Genomic DNA, 24,363 nt, shown 5'->3' on the forward strand with positions numbered 1-24,363 from the left:
AAGAAGACTGTGAAAATTAATAAGGGAGAGATCAGCAGTACAAGAGTCAACAGATTTTCATAATACCTTGGCAATGACAAGCTAATTCCTAAAGAACATGTGCTTTTAGAAATCCTTTGGTTTATGGCTGTGCTTCTTGCCATAAACTTAAAAAATAATAAAGTAAGGTGCTTAAAGTCCCTCTGGTGCTTAAAGACCCACTGGGTCCCTCTATCAATGTGGATTCGATTGGTTGGATTTAGTAGGGGGAGTCCAGGGCACACTCTAGTGTAAGATGTAACTTAGTGTATATAATTGATAAAACAGGGAGACTCTTTCTTTCATGACCAGAGAGTCTTTATATCACTAGGATGTAGCAGCTGGGTAAGAGTGTACTTCTGGGACAGATTACCGGATTGATTCCAGAGCAGAGAACCCTCTCTGGGGGCTCCTGCATTGCAGGGGCTATCTGGGCACTGTGTAGTCCTAAGCCTTAAGCAAATGCAGGCCTCACCCCAACTTTGGAAGCAGTTAACACTTGGCTCCTTGGTCTCCATCTTGGCACAATGCTTTGTAGCTCTGTGTGTAAACATCAAGCACTCACATGCCACCTACTCAGGGTCAGTGGCAGGGCAGGAGAGGGCTCCTCTCACAGAGGTGGGAGCTCAGGTCAGCATAGGGCAATAGGTCTCACCAAGTTCTGAGCTCATCTACAGAAAGATGGGAAAGGGTCTGACCAGGGGGCCTTGCTCACTTAGGGTCATTGGTTTCCCCAGGTCTGTGCCAACCCGGTGAATATTCTGCAGATGGTTTTGCACCCTGCCAGCTCTGTGCCCTGGGCACATTCCAGCCTGAGGCCGGCCGTACTTCCTGCTTCCCCTGTGGAGGAGGCCTCCCTACCAAACATCTGGGAGCCACTTCCTTCCAGGACTGTGAAACCAGAGGTGAGGACTTGGCAGCTTGCTTTTTTCCAGAGCTGAATTTCCCTTTTGAGAACCGTGGGGGTCTGGTAAAGCTCCTATCAAGCCCAGCCCAGAGGTGCCTTGTGTGGTGTCCCAGTAGCTGAGAGGTCAGGTCCCAGCACCATCCACTCCTGCAGGATATACAAGGAGCATGGGAACTCCCTAGATGTGGTCTCCCCTAGCCACCTGGCCCCCTTCAGACAGGGCTGACTGGTCTGGGAGAGGTGAACAGGTTTTATGCAACAGGTTCTTGGCTCCTTCTTTCCAGCCTTCCTCCCTCTCAGCCCCCTCCCCTGGCCCCCCTCCCATATAGGTCCTGCCCTTCCCCAGAGACCCACTGCCACCTCTCCCAGGACCTGGCATCAGTTAAGCACCCTCACAGCTCACAAGCGTGCTTTGCATGAGAACTCAGGCTGTGCTCATTTATGCCTGACTCTGCATGGACTGTAAACTCTTTGAAGATACACCCATACTTTGTTCCCTGTGTATTTTGCTCAGTGTCGTGAGTCACAGGTCCCACCCAAGCTGGCTATTTAGGGAATTAAGTGTTGATTAGCCCCAGATTAGTAGGAAAGCAGTACTTCATTTGGGCATACACATTTATTTCACCAACTGTGAAAACTTTTATGTGACCGTTGATGAAAACACAATTTTTTTTTCATTTTCTCCACCCTCCCCCGACCCCACAGTTCAATGTTCACCTGGACATTTCTACAACACCACCACTCACCGATGTATTCGTTGCCCAGCAGGAACATATCAACCTGAATTTGGAAAAAATAATTGTGTTTCTTGCCCAGGAAATACTACCACTGACTTTGATGGCTCCACAAACATAACTCAATGTAAAGGTAGGTCTCTCTAAGGCTTTCACAGTCTTGACCAAGAGGGAGGTGCCTGGGTCCACCTGGCACTGGGGGGGTTGGTGCAGGGGTCCCAGGTGCCTTGAGAACCATGAGGACACGGTTAACCCAGCTCACGCACTGCAGGTCAGCACCGAAGGAGAGCCAGGCTTGGCTCCCAGGTACTTACTTGTGTTGATCCTGGCTACTTCTCTGGGCACATTGACAGGCTATGCTCACTGAAATTTCCTCCCACAAGCAGAGTTTCAGTTCAGCAAACATTGTTTGAGGACCTGTCAAATGCGAGGCCCTCCAAGCAGAATAAGTCCCTTGCCCTGCAGGCAGCACAAGCTGTAGGATCGAAGAGGAAAGAGCAATTAACTCTGCCTAGAGAGATGAGGGAAGGCTTCTGGAAGGCATGAGAAGGTTTTGATGGAGAGGGTGGGGGGAGAGCAGGAGAAAGAGCTTTATACCTGAGACCACAGCTGGAAGGAAACACACACTCAGAAAAATGAAAGGCTTTTTGAGAGACCCCCTGGACCTGGATCATGGAATGTCTGAGTGGAATCTGAGGCAGAACAGGAAGGGAAGCCTTGAATGCCACACAAAGGAATTTTATTTGTGTCCTGTAGGAATGGGGAGCAGATCATTCAAGGACTTGTTGTATATTTAGCTGGTTGGTTGGTTTTTAACCATTATGTAAAATTCTCCAGTAAAGGTCAGAAGTGAATCTCAGCTGACTCATTGTCATTAACACAGTGGTGTAGGGGAGCAAGGAGGCCTTCCCATACTGGAGGAGTTTGGGATTGAAGTTCACAGTGTTAGAAAATTCTTCCCTGTACCCAGATGAAATCTGTTTCCTTGTCTCCTATCCCCAACCCTTCATTGGCCCTTAGGAGCCACATGGCACGGATCTTCAGGCTGTCCTTCAGACTTGAAGCTGAGTCCTTCTCAACTCCATGGCTCTCCCCACTCCACCCCCTTCCAAGAAGAAATTTTTTCTAGTGGGAATAATAATTCACAGTTACAGGGCACCTGGGTGGCTCAGTTGGTTGAGTGTCCGACTTTGGCTCAGGTCATGATCTCATGGTTCATGGATCCAAGTCCCACATCGGGCTCTCTGCCTACAGCATGGAACCTGCTTTAGGATATTCTGTCTCCTTCTCTCTCTGCCCCTCCCCCACTCACACTTTCTCTCTCAAAAATAAATAAACATTAAAAAAAATAATTGCCAGTTACAATTAGAGAGGAAAAAAATAGTCCCTTCGACATCCTCTCCTGCACAGGTGCACCTGACAGTTTTATACAATAAGCCCCTTGAGGGCAAGGACTGTGTCTTTCTCATTTCTGAACTCCCAGAGCTTTTGCTAACATTTATTGGATGAATGGAGATTCAATGGCTGAGGTGTGTGTGTGTGTGTGTGTGTGTGTGTGTGTGTGTGTGTGCGCACGCGAGTGCTCCTGATCTTTGCTCCCGGAGGTGAGTATCCAGCAAGCCCCATATTGACTGAGACCTAATTGGAATTTTCTTCTGCACCAAAAGTAAAATGTGGTCTTGACCAGAAGGAAAAGAGAAAGAATATGGCTATCATAAATTCATCAAGGTCTCTAGGAAAGGGCCACATATCCTCTAGTTAGCAGTCAGCTCTGTTCTCCCTATTTTTAAAGACCTAGAAATTCTATGTCATGGGTTCCCCTGGCACCTAGACTTTGTAAGCAAAATATTGAAAACTAAATTCATCCTTTGTTTCATGAGTGCCTTCCTCTGATCTTGAGCACCTTCAAGTTAAAGAGAAAATGGTAACTCAGAGGGGAACTCAGTGGGGTGAGCTCTGTGTGGGGAGTTAGTGTAGTTAGGCTCCCACAGGCGACCGTAGGCATTACAGGACACATTAATTCCTGAGATGGTGCCATTCCTCAATGGCAAGAGGATGCAGTGGTTCTCCTCAGTTGAGCTGCTGGTGGCCATGACAGAATGATGAAAATGCTGTGCCTTCATAACTCATGGCATTTCCTCTTCCAGACAGAAGATGTGGAGGGGAGCTGGGAGATTTCACCGGATACATTGAATCCCCAAACTACCCAGGCAATTACCCAGCCAACACGGAGTGTACATGGACCATCAACCCACCGCCCAAGCGCCGAATCTTGATTGTGGTCCCTGAGATCTTCCTGCCCATAGAAGATGACTGTGGAGACTACCTGGTGATGCGGAAAACCTGTGCGTCCCCTCTCTCCCCTCCCCTCTAAGGCTAGCGTGGAAGCCTGCTGACATGCTCCCCAGCTTTAAATGTGAACAGCAAGGCTAGAGTGTCACCTCTGTATTAGAACAGAGATGGGACATGAGTTTATAGTGTTTGCCAAGAAACAAAATTTAGACAAACCCAACTTGAGGCCTCTTGCTGAATCCCAGAGGTAGTGATTCTGCAGGTCAGTCTCCCCCCCCGGGCTCGCCGGGGACCCTCTTCCACAACATCACACAGAGCCAATGAAGCTCATGGAAGCCAGGCCCCAGACCATTGTCTCACTGTGGGAAGCCACTCATGGCTTTGGGACTGACCGAGGCTAAAGTCATAGTCCAGCCAGGAGGGACCCTCCTGCTATCCTGACGCATGACCCAGTGCCCATTAAGGGACACTGCCAGCAACACAACTTCAAGGCAGTGTAGTGAGTGAGCTCAGCAGCCAGACTGCCTAGACCTGAACCCAGCTTCACCTTTTGTTAGTTCCGTGATCTTGGACATACATTCTGATTCTTTCTGCAACTCCTTTTTCTCATCTGCTAAAATGGGGATGATAATGGTTGCTACCTCATAGGGTTATCATGAGGAATAAATGACTTCATGTACATAAAGCACTTAGAATAATAATGACACATGGAGCCATTGTGTTTGCCACTCTTATTAGTGGTTACAGTGTCTGAAGTCAGGTGTGGGTTTGAATTCTGAGCTATCCACATACTGGCTCTGTGACCCTGGGCAAATGCTTAAACTCTGTAAATGAGTTAACAGTGGCACTGACTTCCTATGGCTTTCAGAGGATTAAGTGAGATAAAGTCCATAAAGTGCGTAGTGCACCACCTAGTCTTTGGGAGCATGCGGGGATTGGGGGTGGTTATTGCTGGATGACAGCAGGTAGCTCTGGAATTAGACGGCCTCTCCTTAGCCCCTGCAGTGAGCACCGCAGCCTGGGCTGCTGCTGTTTGCCTAGCCATGGGCATTTCAGTTAGCCTTCCCTGGGGGCTTGCAATCACCAGTGGAGTCCACTCAATTCCCAGGACTTTGGCTCCTATGAGCTGAGCCCAAAGAGCTCTGGAGCATAACTTGTTTTACGGTGTTTTCCTTTGAAACAATGAGTGTTCATTGTCTGCTGCTCAGGATGAGTCCTGAACCTTGCCCTCTCTAACTTCCCTTGGCAGCTTCATCGAATTCTGTGACAACATACGAAACCTGTCAGACCTATGAACGCCCCATCGCCTTCACCTCCAGGTCAAAGAAGCTGTGGATTCAGTTTAAGTCCAATGAAGGGAACAGTGCCAGAGGGTTCCAGGTCCCGTATGTGACATACGACGGTAAGCGCTGTGAAGCTTGGGCTGCTTCACAGAAGCAAGGAGCTTCTCTGCTTTCGGGAGAACCAACTTCTGGGCCAGCTGGTAGATTGCTGACAAGCACACGTGCTCAGAAAGGCAGGTGGAGTAAGGAGAAAGGACACTGCTGACTCACATGTGTCAAATTTTAAACAAGCATTTGGGGACACTGACTACAGGGATGAAAAGATGTTTTAGAAAATAAGTAAAAGTGAGCATGGCTTGGTGGGGAAGCACATAGGCCAGCCTCGACCTAATCTCTTCAGTGACTTTGTGTATGTTACTTACCATCTCTAAGTCTCATGTTCTTAATGTGTAAATGACGATAATCATTAGATCTAACATGGCAGTTAAATGCGATAATCCACAAAGGACTTGGTGCAGTGCCAGGCACATAGTAAATGCTCAGTAAATACTAGCTAATTATGACTGTGACTTTCATTACATGGAATCCTGAGGAGCAAGGGAGAAAGACCCAAGTTCTGGTCCTGTCTCTGCTACTAATTTGCTGTGTAATTTTGGGCAAATCAGATGAGTTCTCTGGTTTCATTTGCTTCTTGTTAGGTGAAGGGGTGCCCCGTGTGAGCTCTGGGGGCCTACCTGGGTCTGGGACTTGGTTGATAAACATTTACTTAAAATACAAAATGCACTGGAAAGAATACAGCAAAATCTCAAGAGATTTGGGCCTTGAAAGAACATATGAGTTGTGTGTGTGTGTGTGTGTGTGTGTGTGTGTGTGTGTGTGTGTGTTTTGTTTTGTGTTTTTTTTTTTAATAATGGGAAGAACATTAGTTAGAGAGAATGATCTAGGCCAAAGGATAGAGTACCTGGCATGTATGGGGACTGATTAATGGCCTGATTTGGTCAGTTGGTAGGGTGCATGGGGCTTAGCAGTGAGAGATAAGATTAGAAGCGTGTGAAGTTGGGTGGTGAAGGGCCTGGAGTGCTAAACTCAGAAGGGTGGACCTAATCTTACAGGGAGCCATGAGCCATTGAAGGTTTTTACACAAGTGTTGACAGTAGATGTTTTGGACAGATAGTATTCTATGGATTTTATAAAAGCATTTCACATTTATAACATGTTCCAAATCCAGGATTATCAACTCTGTGCCTGAAACCATGCCAAATCCCTCCTGATAAGGGCTCTTAGGATCAGAGCCCTAGGTGGACACAAATGCCTCCCATGTGGCTCTGCTGAGAGAGACAGAACACCTCATCTACCTGAAAGCAAACAACCAACAGCCCCCCTGCCCCCAATCTGGAATCAGTGAAAGAACCAAAAAAGACACGGGGACTCCAGAATAAATATCACTAAAGCTCACATCTTTTTGCTTGGCTGTTCTCAACTCTACCTTTGTAATACATGAAAACACCTTTTTTTTTTTTTTTTTTTCATTTTCTCAAAGAGTTGTAGCTTGAACCAGGGAAATTACACATAAAGCTGCTGAGGCCCATGAGAGTGTGTCTTACACATGTCACAGCAGATACTAGTTGAAAATTGCTGTTAGTAATATAGAAGCCTTTTAGGTCTTTACTCAGAGCTTATTTCATCTTTTTTTTTTTTTTGGAACATATATTTCAGACAAGCTTGATACCTGGTTTCCAAGCCTGGAAGAATAGAAATCACATTTAGAAGGGGCAAGTGAGGCTGCTACAGAGTGGCTTACTGACCACTGGAGGATGGGGAGAACTGTAGTCCCAGCTAACTTGCGCTGAGTATGTGTACTGAGTACCAGGCATGTGCTGAGTGCCTTTGACACCGCACAGCCCTCATAATTGCCATAGACATGATTCTTTCCTGATTCTACGGACAAGACCAGTCAGGCTTAGAGATTAACTTAGGCTAACTGGCCTGAGGTCAGGAGGACAAAGTGGCAGAGATCTTTGGGACTCCAGGGCCTGAGTTCTTACCTATGACTCTTGACTGCTTTTCTCATGACAGTTGTAGCAAGGGATAAAACACGGTAGTTCTTGATAGTGGAGGGAATGCTTTTAAAAGACAGCAGTCTGGGGTGCCTGGGTGGCTCAGGTAATGATCTCATGGTTCATGAGTTCGGGCCCTGCATCAGGCTCTGTGCTGACAGCGCAGAGCCTGCTTTGGATCCTCTGTCTCCCTCTCTCTCTGCCCCTCCCCAGCTTGTACGCTCTCTCTCTCAAAATAAATAAGTAAACATTTAAAAAAGACAGCAGTCTGGGAGCATTTGGTGTGGTGGCAAACAGTGCTTCAGTTCTCTCTTACACTAGGACATGGCACAGCAACTGGTCCTCCTAGTGGTGAACACCCATCATCAAGAGGAGCTAGTTCTCTGAGCAAGAGACTCTGCAACAAAGGAATTCAAGATAAACATGTACTCTTACTCATATTTGATATTCACTAAAGTAGAAGAATAAGAAGGAAGATACCACATGAATAGAGCACCAGTGAGGTTGAACCTATATTAAATTAGTAATCATGAGGACCATACGATAGTTAATAGTTAATAAATTTTCATTAATCACCACTTGACTAGGAGAAACTTTTTCAAGCACCCTTTCCACATAGTTCCAGTGATGTTCTTATGATTTGTTTGGTTTTATTTGTACATGATATGCATACAAAGAGGCATTCTTTTCAGCCTGGAATTTGGAAAAGATTGTGTTTTGCATGTGCTTGGTTTAAATTATGACTAGGAAGTAGGCTAGACTTTGAAAGGTGGGGATTTAGATTTGGAGGCAGCTTACGTTGTGTGCATTGCATTTACTATGTACATCAGCACCAAAAATTAACTAATAAGAAAATGAACATAGCTTTTCTTCCCTCTTTAACCAATAAAATTCTCCCCATCCCCTCCAAAAAAAAAAAAAAAGAGGAAAAAAGGAAAGAAGAGTCTTGCTTAGTACTAAGAAGCTTGATTGTTTTACATAATACAAGGGCAGAGAGAAAAAAGGGAGGACAGAAGGGAGAAAAGTAGAGAAGAAGAGAAAAGCCCTGAAGCTGGTGAACTCACCAGAGAGCAAGTATAGACGGAAGAGATGAGAACCAAGCTCTGAGCCCTGCGACCCTCCCATAGTAAGAGGTCAGGGAGAGGAGGAAGAATAGCAAAGGAACTTCAGGCAAAGTGACCAGTGAGGTAGGAGGAAAACCTGAAAGCATGGTATCCCAGAAGCTGAGTGAAGAAGTGGATCGAGGAGGAGGGGTGACTAGAGACTGAGTCGACTGAGTTGACTGAGTTGACAACTCAGTTGTCAACTCAGACTGAGTTGACAATTCTTTTGAGTAGTTTTGCAACAAAGAGGGCAGAAATGTAGGATGGAAGCTGAGGGAGAAATGAGGTCAAGGGGGGGACTTTTTTGGGATTGGAGACATAATAACATGTTTACATGCTGATGGGGAAGGCCCAATAGAGAGAGAAAATGTCATCATGTAGGAAAGAAAGGGCAGAAGTACTGGAACAATGCCCTTGACTTGGTGAGAGAAGATGGAGCCAGTGGAAAAAGTGGAGGAAGGGTGTTGACTGGATGCACAGAGGGTTCATCCAAGGGAAGATGGAACAGAAGAGGTGGGTGCAGAGGCTGGTAGGTGAGAGGATGTGGGAGTCTGTGGAAGTTCTCTTCTGATCACCTTCTCAGTATCACAGCGGTCACTATTCTGATAGCAGCTGCAGAAGAGGCATTTCTCAGAACCTTATTTAAAAATGAAAGAAAGAGTGAGTTTGGAAATAACTAAATCCCATGAATGTCAATCATGTCCTTTATTCCAACAGAGGACTACCAGGAGCTCATTGAAGATATAGTTCGAGATGGCAGGCTCTATGCATCTGAGAACCATCAGGAAATACTTAAGGTGAGTACGTAGTGAAGGTGGATGCTGCAGTCACCCATGGAGCTCCCAGGCACCACTGGAGGAAGGTTTTCCTTTTGCTCCATGCTGCCACCTTTCAGACACCAAGCCTGCTCTGGGCTGAGGTCAGTTTTATATCTTCACCAGACTTAATTAAAAAAAATATTCAGATGGCTTTCTTCAATGTTGTCAAGTGAAACTGTATTTTTTTTTTTTTTAATTTGGAAATGCGTGGAGGAACAGTGGGAAACTTGCTTACTCTAAATCCAGGCCAGTGGCAAATCATGGTTCCATGTTCACTCTCCAAATAACTGAATATCATTGACTCCTTGTTTATCCTTCAAGCCTAAAGTCCACCAAATTTTAGATGCTTATAAGTACTTATCAGACACTTGCCATCTCACTAACCCTGTAAATATTCCCCAGATTCCAGTGTTGCATCTCATCTGGTTTAGAAAAAGAAAACCATTTTTTATTTATTACCCTTTCCTTTATAAAAGTAACCCATGTTTTTTGTAGATACTTTGGGAAAATAAATACTGGAAAAGAGATAAAAATCAGAGGAAACAATTTTCACTAAGTGTTTCTCAGCTCAGCAACCTACTGTCCAACACTGGGACATTATAGTTCCATTGGCAAAATGTTGGAATGTTTAAGTATTTTGGCCCAGTAACAAAACTTGTGTTCTTTTTAGGATAAGAAGCTGATCAAAGCTCTGTTTGATGTCCTGGCCCACCCCCAGAACTATTTCAAGTACACAGCCCAGGAATCCCGAGAGATGTTCCCAAGATCTTTCATCCGATTGCTACGTTCCAAAGTGTCCAGGTTCTTGAGGCCTTACAAATGAGCCAGGCCACGTGCCACTCAGTGCCATGATCTGCCTGTGGGCTGCTGGGATGCAGCCATCTGCCTATGCAGCCAACATAGTCGGATATCGCTGCCTCCAGTAGCAGTGACTCATTAGAGTTCAAGTTTTATAGATAATACAGATATTTTGGTAAATTGAACTTGGTTTTTCTTTCCCAGCATTGTGGACATGGGCTATGAATGGCAGTGAGTCCCACCATCTTTCACTGTGGTGGGTGGATGTCTTGGGGACATCAAGGGCTGGCTGAGCTGGACGTTAGTCAGCTCAGGTGAGACTCACCTGTCCTTCCTGGTTCTCACTCCTCCTCAAGGGGGCCATGGTGGAAAGGAGTCCACAGAAGGGGCTGCCTTACCTGAAACTTCAGCTTCCTCCTTACAGTCCTCCCTAAGGGAGCCCTCTGCACCTATGCTGTGACCAGGCAGAGCAGGAAAGAAGGAAGGGAGGGTGGGAGAGCCCTTCAGGCATCATGCACCCACCTGAGACCAAGGAGGATTCTGTTTCCCCATAGCCTTCTCCAGCCTGTGTGACCAGAGCTTGATCCCAGGACCCTGGGTTCTGAGCAGTGATCATTTAAGAATACTTAAAGCAGAAAGAATTAGAAATAAAAAGATAAAAACTAAGCACTTCCACAGATGTAATAATGTGGATCTATGGACGATGGCCTTCCTAGTTGCCAGCTTCCACTCTGCAGCGAATGCACAGTGCTGGTTTTAGCACCTTCAGCTGTGCCTTCAGATGCTCCACTGGGCCCTGCATCAGGGCCTGGAGAGTTCAGGCCGGATGTGATCTCCTTGGCGGATGAGAATCACCCACTGTTATGAAAAGGAGATTTCACAGATCCTGAGTCACTACTGCCAAGGGTGCTACTTCTCAGTGGGCTTGCCTCCACAGGTGTCTGAGGGCCACGTGGGCCACTGTGCAGCCAGACGGTTATGTTTGCCTTCCTTGCCCACTCTTCAAGGTCAGGCACTGCCGCAGCTCTGAGGACGTGAGCGGCACCACTAAGGGTGGGCTCGTTCTCTTAGTCACCACACCACCACCAGGAGCAGCTGCACAAATCCCCGTCTCCAGGTACTGCAGAATCACATTTGGTTGGCACAGTGGGGACTCACAATCATTTTCTTCTGCAGAATCTTGAATTTTCAACATTACTTAATTTGTAAAAATTTAAATCCATAGGCAAAAATCTCATTACAGTGAAGAAAAAAAGAATCCTATCAAACAAGCTGCCATTTCCCTAATGAATGGGCTGAACTACACACACCTATAGTGTTTTGTTACTTCAGTAACAAACTAACTCTGTACACCAAAGTACGAAAAAATGGTTAGCAAATATTTTTAAAGAAAACAGAGCCTATTGGGAAGCTCTCTTTTCACCTCAGTTGTTGTTTTTTTAACCTACGTACAACATTGATTAAAAAAAAATACCCTAATCCAAATTTTCTTCTTTATTTGCATGGGTCCTAAATACCCATTTCCAAATTGCTTTTCAAAAATGTGAATATTTTCATTTTTTACAATCATCATCAAAATAAGCACTTGGAGTTTGTCATACAAGGACTTCGCCTACATTTCTGAGTCTCATCATAAGATGAAAATTCAAATGTAATATAACCTGAGTCAGTGACCCGATCCATGTGGAGGAGGGGTGAGCTGAACTGTGCCATCCTGTCCTAAGCACGTTAGTAACTCTATGTTCATGACTGTGTGATGCTGTATTGCTGAGGTCACAGGAAGACTAGGGATGGAAGTGCACTGTGGGCTGAGACCCCATACGAGAGCTATGCTCCTGGTATAAGCATGAGCAACTGAGGTCCTCCCTAAGCTTCCTCTCTATCCCCGTCAACCACCCTGAGAGATGTTGTGGTGGGCTGGCTGCCTGGGGCTACTGTTGCTACCTACTAAATCAATCAATATTTATTGAACCTCTGCTCTGTGCCAGGTACTGTTCTAGGCCCTAGGGACGCCCAGTCACAAGGCAGACAGGGTCCTTGCCCTCATGGGACTTACATTTTAGAGGGAGGAGATAGTCAATGACTAAACAAATCACCACAAAAAAGTATCAGCTAGCATTAAATGTTATGTTGTAGGTTAATGTGACACATGACTGTGTCACTACTTTAGAATTATGGATTATGGATATCCTTTCTGGGGAAATGACACTTCAAACTGAAAATAGCCAGAAGGAACCAGTCTTGGGACAGGAACAGTCAGGGCAAAGAGTACTCCAGAGAGAGGGAAACCAAGTGCAAAGGCTGGCAGGCAGAAGCCAGTGTGTGTGGGGGTCACAGTCCAGTGAGGAAGCAAATGGGATGAAGTGAGGCCAGGGGACTGGACAGGAGCCAGAGCACATCAAGCTTTGGAATCCAGAATGAGGGGTTCGGGTTTAATTCTGAATATGTTGTGAAGCTTTTAGAGGGGTTTAAGCAGAGGAGTGGGATGACCTGATTTATGTTTGTAAAAGATCGTTCTGGTTACTATATGAATAGATTTCAGAAAAAGGCATGGAGGCAGAGAGCCATTAACAAACTATTGTAACCAACCAGGCAGTCATCCAGGTAGGAGATGAGTTTGTCTGGGTTAAGGTTGTAGAAGTGGAGATGTGAGAATAGTTTCTGGGCATGTTTTGGGGCAGAGTCAAGAATTCGCATGAGGATTGGATGGAGAGGAAGGGAAAGGCAGCAACCGAAGAGGCCTCCTACTTGCCTGAGCAACTGGTAGCTGGAGGAGACCACAGGAAGAGAGAGTCTGGGACATGTGACCGTTTTAAAACATGTCCACAACTTCTTTGATGCTTCTTCCATGGAAAGTTGGTGGTCTTTTGACCCTCCCCTTAACTTGGAGCTCTGTGACTGCTTCCCCAGTTTAGTGTGGCAGAAATAACATTTTACCAGTTCCCGGGCCCAGGACTTCAGACACTGGCAATTTCCACTTCTTTTGCTCCCACTGAGAACTCAGTCACCACAGCCTGTGGAGCAGCCATGCAGAGAGGAACCACGGCCCCCCACCCATAGTCCAGCTGAGCTCCCAGGTGACAGCAAGTAAAACTATGTGAGTGAGCCATGTGGGAGTGAATTCTCCAGCGCCATGTCCAGCCGCCCTAGCTAGTACTTCACAGAGCAGTTCCCATCAAGCCATACCAAAATTGCAGACTCATGAGCAAAATCAATGGTTATTGTTTTTTCCGTCACTAGGTTTTGGGGTGATTTCTTATGCAATAATAAGATACTGGAAAAGGAGAGCTCAGTTTGGGCCATTTCAAGTATAAGGTACCTGTTTAGGAATCCACACTCTAGAGTTCAGGTAGGCAATTGATTCTGTGAAGCCCCAGGAGAGGTCAGTGCTGGAATATGAATTTTAACATCACAGAATAAAGACATGAGACATGAGGTAGAGGTCACCTGGGAAAAGTATGTACATAAGGACCAGGGAGCTCCGAATTCTGGGATTCCCTGTGTGGGCACAGGACCAAGACTTGGAGGAACTGCTTGTTAAGTAAACAGGAAGAGGTCAGAGCTGTTTCCCCTGCCCTCCAAGAGAGCTCTTTCTGTGGGAGGACACTGAGTGGAAGTGAAATCTGTACAAGACCTTCCTTCCAGCTGTGGATATTGTTCTTGAACCATTTACTTAAGTGCTGCATTTGTGGATTTAGCAACGTTTCCCTTGAGTTTCCAGTGCTAATAAAAGAGTGTTTGCCTTTTCACACTACCAGATGATTATCTTCACTGTGGAAAATTGCTTCCTCTGAATCATTCTCTGAGCTGTTAAATGTGTTGTCTGTAGGCATTCACTGGATTTAGGCTTGCAGGTGATTTTAAAATTGTCATGTGGTAATCTGGGATTGTGGCTGCACAGCACAAAGCAAGGACTCACTTGCCCTCAGGCAGATCTTTGTGGGGAGAGCATCAGGGCTGTTGCTGCAGGCTGCTTTAGTGGGTGGGCCCGTGTGCTGGAAAGTGCACCCACACCAAGCCCAGACTCTATCCTCTCTTCAGTCCAGAAGGCATGCCTCCTCCTAGGGCTGTCAGCATCTCTGCTTCCTTTCACACAGCAGGGTGAGTCCTGAGAGCCTTACCCAAGCCTATATCACTCTTAGCCAGTATTTGGGAGGCAAATGGATTAGATGAGGAGTAAAGCAGTTTCCTCACCAAGTTCAGGGAGGTTTGTTATCTATGGCCTCCTTGCTTGGCAAGCCATCCTCGGAATCCAGGCCCTACGTGTGGCCACTAGGGGCCCATCCATAGGAAGTGAGAAGCCTTGGTGAGGCTTCCTTTCTGTGGCATCTTCTACTCCAGGGGACTGTGAACCCAGCTTGGGTTTCCTGAGTATGTGTGGTTCCCTGCTTCCTTCTCCCTTCAGGTAGTCCTGATTGGCCTGCAGGAGACCATCCTCAAGGACCTGATGGCCCAGGAAGGCTGTTCCTGTGATAGACAGTCACAAAGACCTAACTACTCAGTGGGGATCACTTTCCAGAGAACACAGTAGGATCAAAATAGAATTATAGATTTAGAAAGTGAAACCACTCTAATTCTCAGGGAGGCTGCTTTAAAAGCTGAATAAAAGGTCACAAATTCACCTACTGCAAATAATGACAGTAACTTAGCATTATTTGGTTTTCAGAGTATCTCATTAGGGGAATGCTACTACAGATATGAGTTACTAATAATTATTTGTTATGTGTTCACTCATTTATTCATTTATCCAACATATTTCTTGCACGCTTACTAAGTACTGTAGGAGCTGGTGTGCTGTAGTGAGCAAAATAAAGTCATTGCTTTTGTGTTTAGATTCTAATGGAGAGAGACAGAAAATAAATAAATATAAATAGCAAAGTCAAGTGTGGTAACTGTTTAAAGGAAATAAAGAAGGGTAAAATGGTAGAGGATGAATAGGTGGTGAGAGGGAGTTGCTATTTTAGATAGGGTGAGCTCATCGTTGGAGTCATGAATCCAAGCTTCTCCCAGGGCACTCGCTCCTGAAGCCTACCATGGCAGTGCTGGCCCTGGCAAGTTCCCCTACGCACCCAGCAAGCACTTGACATTTCATCTCATGCCAGGCTGACCAGAGCTCCAAGTTGTGAACAAGCCATTTTGTAATTTCTAGAGCAGGCACCACCTAGTGGTTGTAAAATGGAATAGATCAGTGTCTCATTCACCCCCCTGCTTTGGAGTTTAAATGGCCACAATTCAAGGCAAAATGTTACCAGTGAGATGTTGTGGACCAGGGCTGTGACTGATTGCATGTTGTTTAATACAGCCCTCAGAATGTATCTGTTTAGATCTTTTCCTTATCTCTGCCTGGCCTAATGACTAATGACCAGGTGGGAAGTCATTGAGTTGGGTCTTTTCAAACTGTCAACAGTGCTCTGAATCATGTCCAAACACACACACACACACACCTCATTCATTCATTCATTCATTCATTCACTGTTAATGGTCTAGGCACCATGCTAGGTTGGATATATACTGCTGAGACAGCAGGGAAAAGGAGTTGAAAGAATGAGGGGGGAGAATCCCCATATTGTAATCTTGTGAAATCTTTTAGCACATGTAGTTCCAGGAGCTACCATACCCCTGACCTTGGACTGTCCTCTGATCCTATAGTCTACACTAGGACTGAAGGATAACTTTGAAGCACAGTTTGGAATTTTCTGTCTTTTCCCTACACAGTGCAAAAAGCAGAAATACAAACCTACCTCAAATGGGCTTTGGTGCTGGCTTTGCCTTATTTTTTTTTTAATTAAAAAAGTATTTATGAGAGAGAGAGAGAGAGAGAGAGAGGCAGAGCATGAGCAGGGGAGGGGCAGAGAGAGAAAGACACACAGAAGCAGAAGCAGGCTCCAGGCTCTGAGCTGTCAGCACAGAGCCCAATGTGGGGCTTGAACCCACGAACCAGGAGATCATGAGCGGAAGTCAGATACTAAACCAACTGAGCCACCCAGGTGCCCCTGGCTTTGCCTTATTATACACACTTTGTGATTAAAGAAGAATTAATAGCTGCTGAGCAGGAAATGAAACTAATGGCCCAGGGAGGACAGAGCCCAGCAATGTGTAACATCAAGACAGTGTGGCAGTTAAAGGGTGTGAGCTTGTGGTAAACCCTGGCCAGGTCTTCTGTGCTCAGCCCTCCGCAGCCTTGTGGGTAACTCACTGTGTGACCACAAACTGGTCATTTTCACACACTGCCAATGCAGCTGCATGTGCATGATATCTGTCCAACATATAAAACTGGATGATATAGCAGGATGGTAATGGCGACAAAGCAAGAATGTGTGTCCAGAATACCAATGTTAGATCCAGGTGACCTGGCTTGAGGAAGGGAGCTTTCAGCAGCCACAAAGGTACCCAAGCCGGAATTTTAGGTGATGTGGATGCAGGTATCAGAGGCCTGGTAAATCCTTACTGAGGACTTCCAGTAAGGAACTGATGTGACTCAAGCAGCATCAGTCATCCAATATCCCCCCTCCCAGAATTCCCAAAGTTCTCTTTATGAATGCATTCTCTCTGTTTATCTTAGTGAAAGGTTTCTCTAAGAGTGTTTCCTAATGCTCATTTTCTCCAGGACTCCTATTATGTCCTCTGCAGTACCTGGATTGGTATCCCAGCTCTGCCACTTAATAGTTGTGCGACCTTGCACAAGTCACTTTACCTCTCTGTGCCTCAGTTTCCTCATATGGTATGTACACTGACTGGATAGGGTTGTTGTGAGAATTAAATGAGTTCCTCATGGAAAACTCTTGGAATACTGCCTGGAATGTAGGAAGGGCTCAGTAAATGTTAACTATTATCATCACCATTATTTCCCACTTCTGAAGACTTGAGAAGTTAAATTCAAGATACTTTTTTTTTTTTTTTAACATCTGCTGGGTTTATTTGAACATTCAGAAGACAAGGCAGGAAACAATAATAGGAAAGAGGATGGGGTGTAGCACCTCAGAGCACCTCCCAGAGCCAGGAGACACTTAACTTAGCTCAGTGAGTAGTCAGGGGAGCCAGGGCCCTGGAGCGCCAGCCATGTCAGCACCATGGGAAAGAGGACTCAGGTGAGTCCAACAAGCAAATCTCTGGCCAGCAGATGTGCCCACCTCAGGAGATGCAATGGCGGGAGGTGTCCGCCATTGGTCACCTACTGGAGGGTGTGCTGGGCCCTCCAACCACCCCATGGGTCAGCCTAAATCCCAAATCTATTTTTAAATGGGTTCACACTGTGCTGGTTTCTCCCATCTCACTGAAACACAAGGTCCTTTAGTCACAGGACCTCTGAAAACCCTTATCTTCCTGAGCAGGGAAAGTGAAACGGCCTTGTCCAATCTCCTCAGACTGCTCTCAGGTCAGGAACAGCACACCGCACAGAGGCCTGTCTGTCCTTCATCTTTCCTTACTTCCAGTCTTCAGCCCCTGATGTGTGAGGACGTCAGTACATCTTGCTGAGTCCAGGATAACACATTCTCCAGAAATGTCTATCTCGAATCTGATGTTACCAACATGGCAAAGTCCAACTTCTAACTCCAGAGAGGCAGTAATCAGGGTTGTAGGCAAATCAAGCCTACAAAGAGACTCACTAGGCCAGGATGTGAACTCGGGGCCCAAAAGAAAAGAGTGAGGAATCTGAGCCCTCACGATCAGCAGGACAAAGTCCCTGATGAGACATGAGGACACAGGCCTGGCCAACGTGGGTGTGACCACCACGCAACACGTGCCTGGGAGAGCACCGAACTCAAATGTGCTGATGGAGTATAGACAACCTGGAAAAGAGAGAATTTCATCTTTTAAAAAGTCATGAATGGGGGACAAAAAAATTCTAGTAATTATACAGAAGAGAAATCAGGCAATACCTTGATCAGATGTTCAGAATTATCATCTCCAGTAAAAGGCATAAGGACATCACATGGCTCCACATCCCCTGAAAGAACATACCATCACCTATACAGTACTCAGGCCAAGAATGCAAAGCCTCAATGTCAATACAAAGAAATTTCAGATACAAACAAAATGAAGAATACTCCATTTTTAAAAAGGGAGAGGAGTTGAAAAACAACTTGTACACTAATGAAATTTAAAACTTTTGCATTTTAAAAAATGCCATCAAGAAAGTGAAAAGGCAACTCATAGAATGGGGAAAAATGTTTACAAATCATATATCTAACAAGGGTCTTGTAGCTAGAATACATAAAGAACTCTTACAGCTCAATCATAAAAAGGCAAATAAAAAAAATGAGCAAAGTATCTGAACAGCTATTTTTCTAAAGAAGATAAATAAATGGCCAATAAGCACATGAAAAGATGTTTGCCATCATCAGCCATTAGGGGAATGCAAATCAAAACCACAATGAGACACGATCTCACACCCACTAAGATAGCTACAATTAAAGGGTCAGATAATAACAAGTGTTGTTGAGGATGTGGAGACATTGGAATTCTCATACACTGCTGGCAGGGATGTAAAATAGTGTAGCCACTTTGGAAAAGTCTGTTCCTTAAAAGGTTATATATCTCTGTAAAATAATTTTTTTCTATAATATGGAAGACTGAATTCTTCAAAAATGTCAATGTCATAAAAGACAAAGCTTTGGAACTATTCCAGACGAAAGGAGGCTAAAGAAACACAGCAACCAAATACAATACCTGACCCTAGCCTGGGTCCTATATTGGAGGAATATGTCACAAAGAACATTATTGGATCAGTGGATAAAACTGGAATATGAACAGTAGGTTAGATAAAAATGTTATATCCATGTAAATTCAAGAAGTTTATATCTATACTGTGGTTACATAAGAGAAAAATCCCTCTTCTTAGAAAATACACAATGAAATATTAGTGGTAAAGGGTGATGATATAGGTAACTCATACTCAAGTGGTTCAGAAAAAAAAGTGTGTTATGTGTGTTGGGAAAAGCAAATGATACAGCAAATGGAGTAAAATGTTAATAATCTGGTTAAAGGATATAGAGCTGTTCTTTAGACTGTTTTCATTTTTGCAACTTTTTGTAAGTTTGAAATCATTTACAAATAACCACAAATGACTTTTCTCTATGGGCCGTGCAGAGCTGTGTGAAAATAGGTCAGAGTAAATATTGTATGAGTGTGTGTGTGTGGTGTGTAGATGTCTGCACACCCAAGTGCCTATACATGTTCCATAGGGCGCTTTGTGTCTCCTATACTATTTGCCCCATTTGGCCTTGGACTTGCTCAGCAAGGGCCACTGGCCTCTCGCTGTCACACCCAAGGAATTTTTTTAGCTACTGTGGGGAAAGCAGTAGAGCCTCTGTGTGCCTGAGGCAGGCAGAGGTAACCAGAGTGAGCTGCCCTGCAGCTTTCTTGCCTTCGGCTGGGAGCAGGCAGGTCAGGCCTAGGCTGCATTCTGAGAGGCTTGCCATCTTCAGAGGTCTGTTTCCAGACTGAAGAGCTCTCTAGTGGCCTCTGGAGGGCTGATCTTTCTCCAAGTTCTCTGCAGTCCTGGAGAGGGAATGAAAGGGAAAGAGGACTCATATTTATTGGGGGCTCACTTTGTGCCAGGCCCTGTGCTTTACATGTTATTTTATTTAAACCACTCAGAGCCCTGCCAGATGGGTAAACTGAGGCTCAGAGAGCTGCAGTAATTTGGCCAAGGTTCCACAGTGAGCAGGTGGCAGAGCCAGATTTGGAGCCAAGCCTAGATTCCCCTCTTTCCCCCAGAAACTCTTGCTTCAGATACTGAGATTTTTTTCTCCCTCCTTCTCTCCTCTTTGCTGTCTGATTTGAGGTCACAGCCTGTCCTTATCCCAGGAAATGAAACAAAATCATTGCTAACAGGAATGAATCCAAAAGACCTAGCCAACTTTGGAAAACACCAGCAGGGCTGCCATCAGCCCTGTTTCTATGAGGCTACGGTGATGCTGGGAATCACTCCGAAGGAAGAAGACAGAAATATCTCATCTTTGCTTTAACCTGCCAAAGTAGACATAATCTTTGGGGCTGTGTGCCAAGTCATGGGTTCTGTGTAGCCAGAGATCCTGGCACACATATGGTACCTGCAGTGGACAGGTGTTTGAAGAATCTTCCTGACAGAGGGAGTTGGGGTGGGGTGGAGGGCACCAGAGGAGAAAGCAGACTCTGCAGCTATAAGGATGGGGGTGGTGAGCAAAGGGGGTTCTGGGCAGTAGCCATTACTTCCAGGGGTGCCCAAGGGCAAAGTCAGAGCAAAATATGCATAGGTGGGAAAGAGGGGGATAAAAACTCTTTAGAAATCTCCACTTTCTCCTCTACTCTTCTCATCTACTCTTCTGGTCTCCTGGCCCCAGCACTCTTTCTATACCCCATTCTCAAAGGTCTTCCTATTAGCTGAAGACTCAAAGGAGGGGTGCTGGGAGAACAGATTATAAACTGGGAGCTGCTGACAGTCACAAGACAGGGAGAGCCTACCTACGGTGGCATCATCTCAGTGCCTAGAGTGGTGATGTCATTTGAGCCCTTGGATCCAGCCATGCCTGAAGTCCCTGCACTTTTAAATAAGAGGACCCAAAGGTTTACACTTTTGTTTAAGAAATTTTCAGTAGGGCTTCTGTCACTTATAATAAGAACAACACAAATAAAATCCTGATTGAAACAGCATCAATTTGTCTAATACACTTTTCAAGGACTAATCCTCTACAATAGCCAAGGCAAGATGCAGGGAACTTTAGTACAGAACCATATGAATGGTAAATTCAGAATCCAGAGGCACCATGGACAGGAAGAGAGCTGGCCAGCCCCTGCCTCAGGAGGCCTTGGCTCCAGAGAAGGTATAAGATGCGCAGGTCCAAATTGCATTGCCTGGAGCTTTATAGAAAGGCTTGGAGCAGGCATAGGTCAGGGCCCACTCTGAGACTTAGCAACCTATGGGTTTTCCTGAGTCTGTCTCAAGTGACAACTATGGTAACTACCTTCTGCTGAGCCTTTACTCTGTGCCAAAATGTGTTATGTGTATTATTTTATTTAATCCTCACAGCAGCCCTGAGACAGAGATGTTACTGGCATTGCTTTCTAGATGAGGAACTAAAACACAGTGGTGAAGTAACTTACTAGTCATATAGCTGGTAAGTGGCAGAGCAGGGATTCAAGCCTAGTTGTTTTTAAAATTTTTTGTAATGTTTATTTATTTTTGAGAGTGAGAGAGATAGAGCATGAGCAGAGGAGGGGCAAAGAGAGAGAGAGGGAGATACAGAATCCAAAGCAGGCTCCAGGCTCCAAGCTGTCAGCACAGAGCCCAATGCGGGGCTTGAACCCATGAACTGTATACGATCATGACCTGAGCTAAAGTAGGACGCTCAACCGACTGAGCCACCCAGGTGCCCCTCAAGCCTAGTTGTTTTTAAGAATTACATTATACTTCTTCCAAGATGGGCCAATAGGGCAGGGAAGGTTGGCTATATGGAGAATTAATGATCTTTTCTGTCGGTAAAGCCCTCCAGAGTTCACAAAGGTTAATTTTATATGCAATCTTACTGTACTCATCTTACAGATAAGGAAACTGAGGCTTAGAGGCAGGAAGTGACTTTCTCATAGTCATTTGGGAAAACTGGATAAACTCACCAGGGATGATACTCCTCAAACAGAGCAGCCAGGCTGCAGTTTGCAGAAACTCATAGTGTATGTGCAGGCTAGCCTCACTACACTGACCCATGCTTAAGTGAAGTGATGCTATCAGTCTGGCTGAGGATGATCTCTAAGAGATAAGGGGACCAATTGTGGTTTGGCCACAGATCCAATTGCAGAACACAAATCCCATTATAGCAAAGAGCTCTGCATTCATAAAAAGATCCCTAGCTCCAGCCAAAGTCCTGTTTAGTTTTCAGCAACACTTGATATGGACAAATTCCAGTTCAATCAGAGACATTCAGCTTCCTGGTGTTCCCAGAGGGGGAGCAGGGAATCTTGCTATAAAAGGAGCCCCTTACTTCCACTGGGCCATCCTCAGCAAAAGGGCTGCAAGACTGAGTTAGTTGCCTAAGGAGTGGTAGCTGGAATCTGCCTGCCTGGCTTCCTCCCAGAGGAAAGTAGCTGTCCCAGCTTAAGCCCCAGGGGCCCTCACTGTTGGACCTGCCTTGATGCATTGCCCAGTCAGAGGTACCTGTCCTAGAGAGACAAGGCAAGGCTGTCTTTCACTGTTCCCTGGGTGATTCATGCCTGGAGGAGTGACCAGGCAGGAATCCAGGCAACAGGACAGAAGGGGCCAGGGCAGCCACTGTTGTTCACTACTGGAAGCATACCAAAGGACTGGAAGGTGAGCTGCAATCCCACCTCCTTTTTGCCCCTCCCTCCAAGAGATCCTGCCCTTAATAAATGGGGCTAGGGGGCAGGGGCTTTCTTGAAGCCAGGTGAGTAGCCTTCCGGACTTCTGGATTTCTTTTCCCACAAGCAGGCTGTGAGCTGTGAATCTAGGACAAGTGTTGAAGACAGGAATGGAAGGTAAGAAGCAGGTTCATGAGTTGAAACCCAGTCCTTCCAGGTCTGGGAAGTCCGGCACATGTTCTGGGGGCAGTCTTTCCCAGCTGTGCCACTTGCCTTCCTTGGGCAAGACCTTAACTTCTTGCCATACTTACACTAGTATTTATTGAGCACCTTGTATGTGCTGTGCTAGGGATTTAATGGTAAGCAAAAAAATAGACTCAGTTGCCTTCTTAGAGCTTACAGTTAGTAAAGAAGATAAATATTAATCAAACAACCAATAAGATGCCCACTACTACCACATAGACACACAAAAAAAGTCCAGGAGAGATGTAGAGCATATAATTAGGGAAAATTCACCCACTCTGGGAATTGAGAGAAGGCTTTCCTAAAGAAATGATAATGGAGCTGAGGTCTGTTTACTGAACAGGGTAGAAGGGACATTCCATGCAGAGAGAACAGGATATTCAAGGGTAGGCCATGTGGCAAGGAGAATGGCTCCTCCAAGGAACGGGAAGAAGGTTCAGGAGGCAGAAGAAGTGCAGATTGGAGACCCAAGTGGGGACAGACCATGCAAGAATGTGGGTCTTAAGAGCAATAGACAGTTTTTTGTGGTCTTTAAACAGAGAGGTGAGATTAACACACTTGTAGTTTGAAAGGTTTACTCTGGCAGCAAAGAACAATGGATTAGAAGAGAATCAAAGAACATTCAGGAGAGCAGTTAGGAGGTCTCCGGCATTTGCCTGTAAAATGGGAATAATAGGTAATACTATCTCATAAGCTGTTACCAGGATTTCATGAAATACCGCATTTTAAGTATTTATGCCAGCACCTGACACACAGTAAAAGCTCAGTTAATGTCGTTATTGTTACTTTTGTTGGTTCTCTTCGTAGAGCTGATCTTTCTGCTTCGTATCTGCTCCTGTCAGACAAGGTGGGAGAGGGTAGTGGCGGTGGTTTCTAGGGTGGAAGTGTGGTTTGTCTTAAGTCGCAAGGTAGAGGCCAGAAGCCAGATGCCTGAAAGGCTCATTAGAATGGCTTGAGAGTATCAAGGACTCACAAAGAACACCGAGTTCCGATTGCTCTCGGAAGCATGCTGGAGAGTGAAAGACCCTCCGACGGTAAGCCCTAGGGGTGCTTTTCTCCCCGGTGTTCCGAAGAGCAGGTGTGGGGCACCATGCACTCCTGTGCAGTAGCGCGGAGGCGAGAGCCATTGCCACTTCTCAGCCCTAGGCTGACTCTCAGGATTCCAGCCAGCCCTGCGCCCCCCGGCTCGCAAGTGCGGATGCGGGTACATGGACAGAGGGTGCCAGGAGGTGGAGTAGGGGGTGGGGGAGGGGGAGGTGTCCCCGGAAAGCCGGCTCCAGCCAGCCTGCAGGGGCTGCCCCCTCCCCAGTCACGTGGCCTGGTGGGTGGGGACCGACCTGAAGTTGCAGAAATCCTGAGCCATCCCAACTCTGAAGTGCGCTGTGGACGTTGGGGTTCCTGGAGGGGGCGCGGAGGTGGGAATTTGCAAAGCCGAGCAGCGGCGCGGACGGAGGGACTTGGGGTATGGCTCAGCTGGCGGTGATCCCGGGGTCCGCCACGGCGTGGCCAGGTGAGCGGCAGTCGGGTGCTACGGCTGCTGGGGTGGGAGAGGCTGCTCCACCAAGGGGCCCCCACACCCTATCCCGGTCCAGGGGATGCGGGGCACCCGCAACAGGAGAGGGCGGTGGGATAAAGCGGCCGTGGTAGAGCCTCGGCACTCTGAGTCAGTTCAGCCAGCGTCACCCCTTGTCGCCGGTCCTTCCCTTCAATGAGGTGCCTCAGAGACCCGCAGGGGCCCGCGGACGCTGGGGAGCCGTGAGCAGGGCGGGGGCGCTCCGCTGGCCCCGCCCCTCGCGCGCGCACTGGCTGCTCCCCG

The 24,363-nt window shown here is 46.3% G+C and overlaps 1 protein-coding gene and 1 long non-coding RNA gene across 4 annotated transcripts in view; one reads left to right on the forward strand and one right to left on the reverse strand.

The window, feature by feature from the left end:
* The window catches only part of SCUBE2 (signal peptide, CUB domain and EGF like domain containing 2), a 64,692-nt gene extending 54,497 nt beyond the window's left edge, over positions 1-10,195 (forward strand). For all 3 annotated transcript variants that reach the window (XM_086678029.1, XM_086678031.1, XM_086678030.1), the window contains 6 exons: positions 756-923; positions 1,631-1,792; positions 3,807-4,004; positions 5,201-5,353; positions 9,112-9,191; positions 9,883-10,195. In XM_086678029.1, coding sequence (XP_086534155.1) covers positions 756-923; positions 1,631-1,792; positions 3,807-4,004; positions 5,201-5,353; positions 9,112-9,191; positions 9,883-10,035 — 914 coding nt within the window. In that variant the 3' untranslated portion in view covers positions 10,036-10,195. The remainder of the gene's footprint in view (positions 1-755; positions 924-1,630; positions 1,793-3,806; positions 4,005-5,200; positions 5,354-9,111; positions 9,192-9,882) is intronic.
* Positions 10,196-17,311: 7,116 nt separating this feature from the next.
* On the reverse strand, positions 17,312-24,330 carry LOC147576671 (uncharacterized). Its single transcript, XR_015241026.1, has 3 exons — positions 23,885-24,330; positions 17,891-19,511; positions 17,312-17,800 (listed from the first exon to the last, which is right to left on the reverse strand). It is a non-coding gene; the product is annotated as an uncharacterized LOC147576671 (long non-coding RNA).
* Between the last annotated feature and the right edge of the window lie 33 nt (positions 24,331-24,363).

This window comes from Puma concolor, chromosome D1 (genome assembly GCF_028749965.1).
Source record: "Puma concolor isolate L17-30 chromosome D1, mPumCon1.1.hap2, whole genome shotgun sequence".
NCBI classification, from domain to species: Eukaryota; Metazoa; Chordata; class Mammalia; order Carnivora; family Felidae; genus Puma; species Puma concolor.